This window comes from Gavialis gangeticus, unplaced genomic scaffold (assembly GCF_001723915.1).
Source record: "Gavialis gangeticus isolate Ggan-Ray unplaced genomic scaffold, GavGan_comp1, whole genome shotgun sequence".
NCBI classification, from domain to species: Eukaryota; Metazoa; Chordata; order Crocodylia; family Gavialidae; genus Gavialis; species Gavialis gangeticus.
Window position 1 is genome coordinate 106,337,306 of NW_017729024.1, and position 3,312 is coordinate 106,340,617.

The 3,312-nt window shown below is 41.0% G+C and overlaps 1 protein-coding gene across 2 annotated transcripts in view; it reads left to right on the forward strand.

Moving 5' to 3' along the window:
* PLIN2 (perilipin 2) overlaps positions 1 to 3,312 on the forward strand; it is an 11,719-nt gene that overhangs the window by 540 nt on the left and 7,867 nt on the right. For both annotated transcript variants that reach the window (XM_019517527.1, XM_019517526.1), the window contains exons 3-5: positions 23 to 218; positions 992 to 1,074; positions 2,806 to 3,090. In XM_019517527.1, the coding sequence (XP_019373072.1) occupies positions 23 to 218; positions 992 to 1,074; positions 2,806 to 3,090 (564 nt within the window). The remainder of the gene's footprint in view (positions 1 to 22; positions 219 to 991; positions 1,075 to 2,805; positions 3,091 to 3,312) is intronic.

Genomic DNA, 3,312 nt, shown 5'->3' on the forward strand with positions numbered 1-3,312 from the left:
TTTTTTTTTTTTTTTAATGCAGAATGTTCTATCTAGGGTTGTTAGCCTTCCCTTTGTGAGTACCACCTATGATATGGTATCTTCTGCCTATGCCAACACAAAAGATAACCACCCCTACCTGAAGACAGTATGCGAGATGGCAGAGAAAGGAGTTAAGACAATAACTGCAGTGGCCCTGACAAGTGCTATGCCAGTCATCCAGAAACTGGAGCCACAAAGTAAGGCATGGTTGTGTGTGTCAGTAGGGGGTGGTTTTGTTAAAGCTGCTGAATTGTTCAGGTGTGTGTTCAGGAGGGAGGGGGGGATGAAGGGGTAATGTTAGAATCTGGGGGCAATGTGAAAGGGAACTATGCATGCCTGGGATATTTGTTACTGTAATGTGTCAGCTCTAGCTGTAACAGTTGAGCAATTGTCTTTGCTTGGTGCTATAACACTTATCAAGTTGTGCATGTGTTTGTTTTTTTGGGGGGAGGGGGTTGGGCTTTTTTTTAATGGGCTTTTGATGAATAGTCTGAAGTTGAGTCTTAATTGTTAAGATTAAATTTGTTCTTAAGAATCTTTGAGTAAGTAGGCTTTTGTTCAACTCCATTTCCTAACCTTTCACCCACTTCTCAGCTCTGTGTCATACTTGCATTTTAACCTACTTTAGAGTACAGCTTGCAACTTCAGATTAACCAATCATGTTTCATGGCAGCTTGTTACTGGTTCTACTGAGGAAGTGTTGTCACATGAACTGGCAAATGGCCAGGAGGCATTTGGCCTGTTCTGAAGGTCACTTGAATATTCATAAATAGTTCTTCACTTGCAAAATCCTTAAATACTGCCCTTGGAGCTTGGGCTGTTCATTATAGGGCTGCCTAAAGATTGCTCCCTATGATAACAGTAGTAGTTATTAACACCTATCCTTTTACTTATTTATTTATTTTTTTTTTTATATTGCCCTTGTAATGTTCATCATTCTTGACTCTCTCTCTTTTTTTTTTTTTTTTAGTTATGGTTGCCAACAACTATGCATGCCTGGGACTGGACAAAATTGAGGAGAGGCTGCCAGTGCTGTATGAGCCAACTGTCAAAGTAGGTTTAACTACTACATTTTAAATTTCAAGGGGAAATCCCAAGGATCCAATTGTGCTTGGAGCATCATGGCCTATTAAAAAAAAAACAAAAAACAGCAAGTGTAGGAAGCTTGAAACTTCTGTGTCAACAGTGGCTGTGTCCTGGTTTTTCTACCTTTCGGAAGTCACTTCAATGCCTGACCCCCACCACCCATCCCTCCCTATGTGTTGAGTAGCCCTGGCTTAAAATGGAGTTAGTGACTGTTCTTGGCACCTTGTTTTAAAACAAGAGAATTTAAGCTTGTGTCTCTCCTCACTTACGTTGATGGCTTTTACTAGGCCCTGAAAAGTTAATCACTTTTTTAAACAACTGCATCTGAAACTACACAAAAATGAATTGCATTCAACTTTTGGTTGCTTGTTGGACCTTGAAATGAAAACTGACTAGAGCAAACTACTATAGAGAGAGCCATGCAAAAAATGTGTTTTATTTCTGCCCACCAAACTGGAAAGTGTTGAATTGCCTTTCTCTATTTATGTAGTAGCTTGAACAGCAGAACTCCAGCTCCAACTTGTAAGACATGCTCTAGTGAGGTTAGATTAATCTTCTAGCAACTTGGCAAAGTGGGAAGGCTGGTTTTCATACGCTTACTACCATGTAATCAACATAAAATTGCTGGTGCATCAACTTCCTGCTTGAACAAATGCACTGTAACTTCTCTGAGAGCCTTTTACATAAGGAGGCTCTAATTTCCCCTTGACTTTTTGACAAAGTGGACAAAGACACCAAGTTCTTCCTTCAAACCAGTGAAGCCAATCTCCTCTCATGAGTCGGGGTGCAGTGGCAAAGCAGTGAAGGTGTCTTGCTACCGCTCCAAAGACTAGAGTTCATGCTTCTCTTGGGATTTGTGCCAAAGGCTACCCACTATTAACCCAGCTGTAAATGGTATTTGATTTATTTTATTTTTTTTTTTCATGCTGGGTGGTTTAAGGGTAGAGCCATTAGTAAACGGGCATATCTTAAGTGTACCACCCCAGTGGGGCATTGGCTTGGGTAGACTTCCAAGTTGACCAAGTTTTTGAGAAGTTAATCACTTCTGAAAGAATTGGGAAGCTGTTTGGTGGCCTGCTTTGCTTTAGTTTTGGACGCTACTTACTGCTCCTGTCACTGTGGAATTGATGTAGAAAAAACTCTAGCAGCATCCTGTATGGAACTGTCAGTGAGCCACTTAACTAGACTTCTTTGTAAGCACTTGTCCTAAGATGATTCGCATTCCCTTTACCTAGTCAGCCTTCCAGATAGTAACAGTGTCCTAATTTAAAGAAAACAGCAACAAAAAATCTGTTTAATTGACCTGGGTTAAAGAACTTGACCTTGATGATCCCTAAAGAGTTGATCAGAATAGAGCCATAGTACCTGGCCTTCTAAAATCAGGGCTTCTGTAAAGTATCTTGGGCTGGGTACCTAGAGTTGAGTCTGAAATACTAAGTCTTGATTTGTAACTTATTTTTTGAGTGGTAACCTTGGGGGAGAGATGGCAACATAGGAGGGTTAACAGTGGAGTTGCAAGCCTACAAATCTCTTGCTTAAACAGGAATTACTAATTCATTTTGCAGTAGCTTTAGGCTTATGCATGCTATGTGAAAGCAAAGTTTGTTGTTTTCTTAATTACTAATTTGGTGTGACTGTGTCTTGGATTCTGTTATTCTCTAGCAAGTACAACCTATCAAACTTAATTCTTCTTTGCAGGTGGTTGCCAATGCTAAGGATGTAGTTGTTGGAGCAAAAGATGCTGTAACGACTACTGTGACTGGTGTCAAGGATATTGTTTCTCACACTATTACTGGAGTTGTGGACAAGACAAAAGTAGCTGTGCATGACAGTGTGGAAATGACCAAGTCTGTTGTGAATGGGAGCATTAATACCATCCTGGGAAGCCATGTGATGCAAATAATGAGCAGCGGGGTGGATAGTGCACTGAGCAGGTCAGAGACTCTTGTAGACCAGTATCTTCCACTTCCTGAAGGGGAGCTAGGTAAGATGAGTTCAGTGCTTGGTAAAGCAACCAGGGGGAAGATTGGGGTGGACAGGCAAGCAGAGTCACTATTATCTGTGCTTTACCAAGAGGGTGTCCTTCATGTCTAGGCTTAAGGATGTAGCTGGGAATTCATGGAGGAAAGTGGCTGGTTCAGGATGAAGAGGTGCAGATGCATGCTAGGTCTGCCTTCTGGTCTCTTTTTTTTTTTTTTTTTTTTT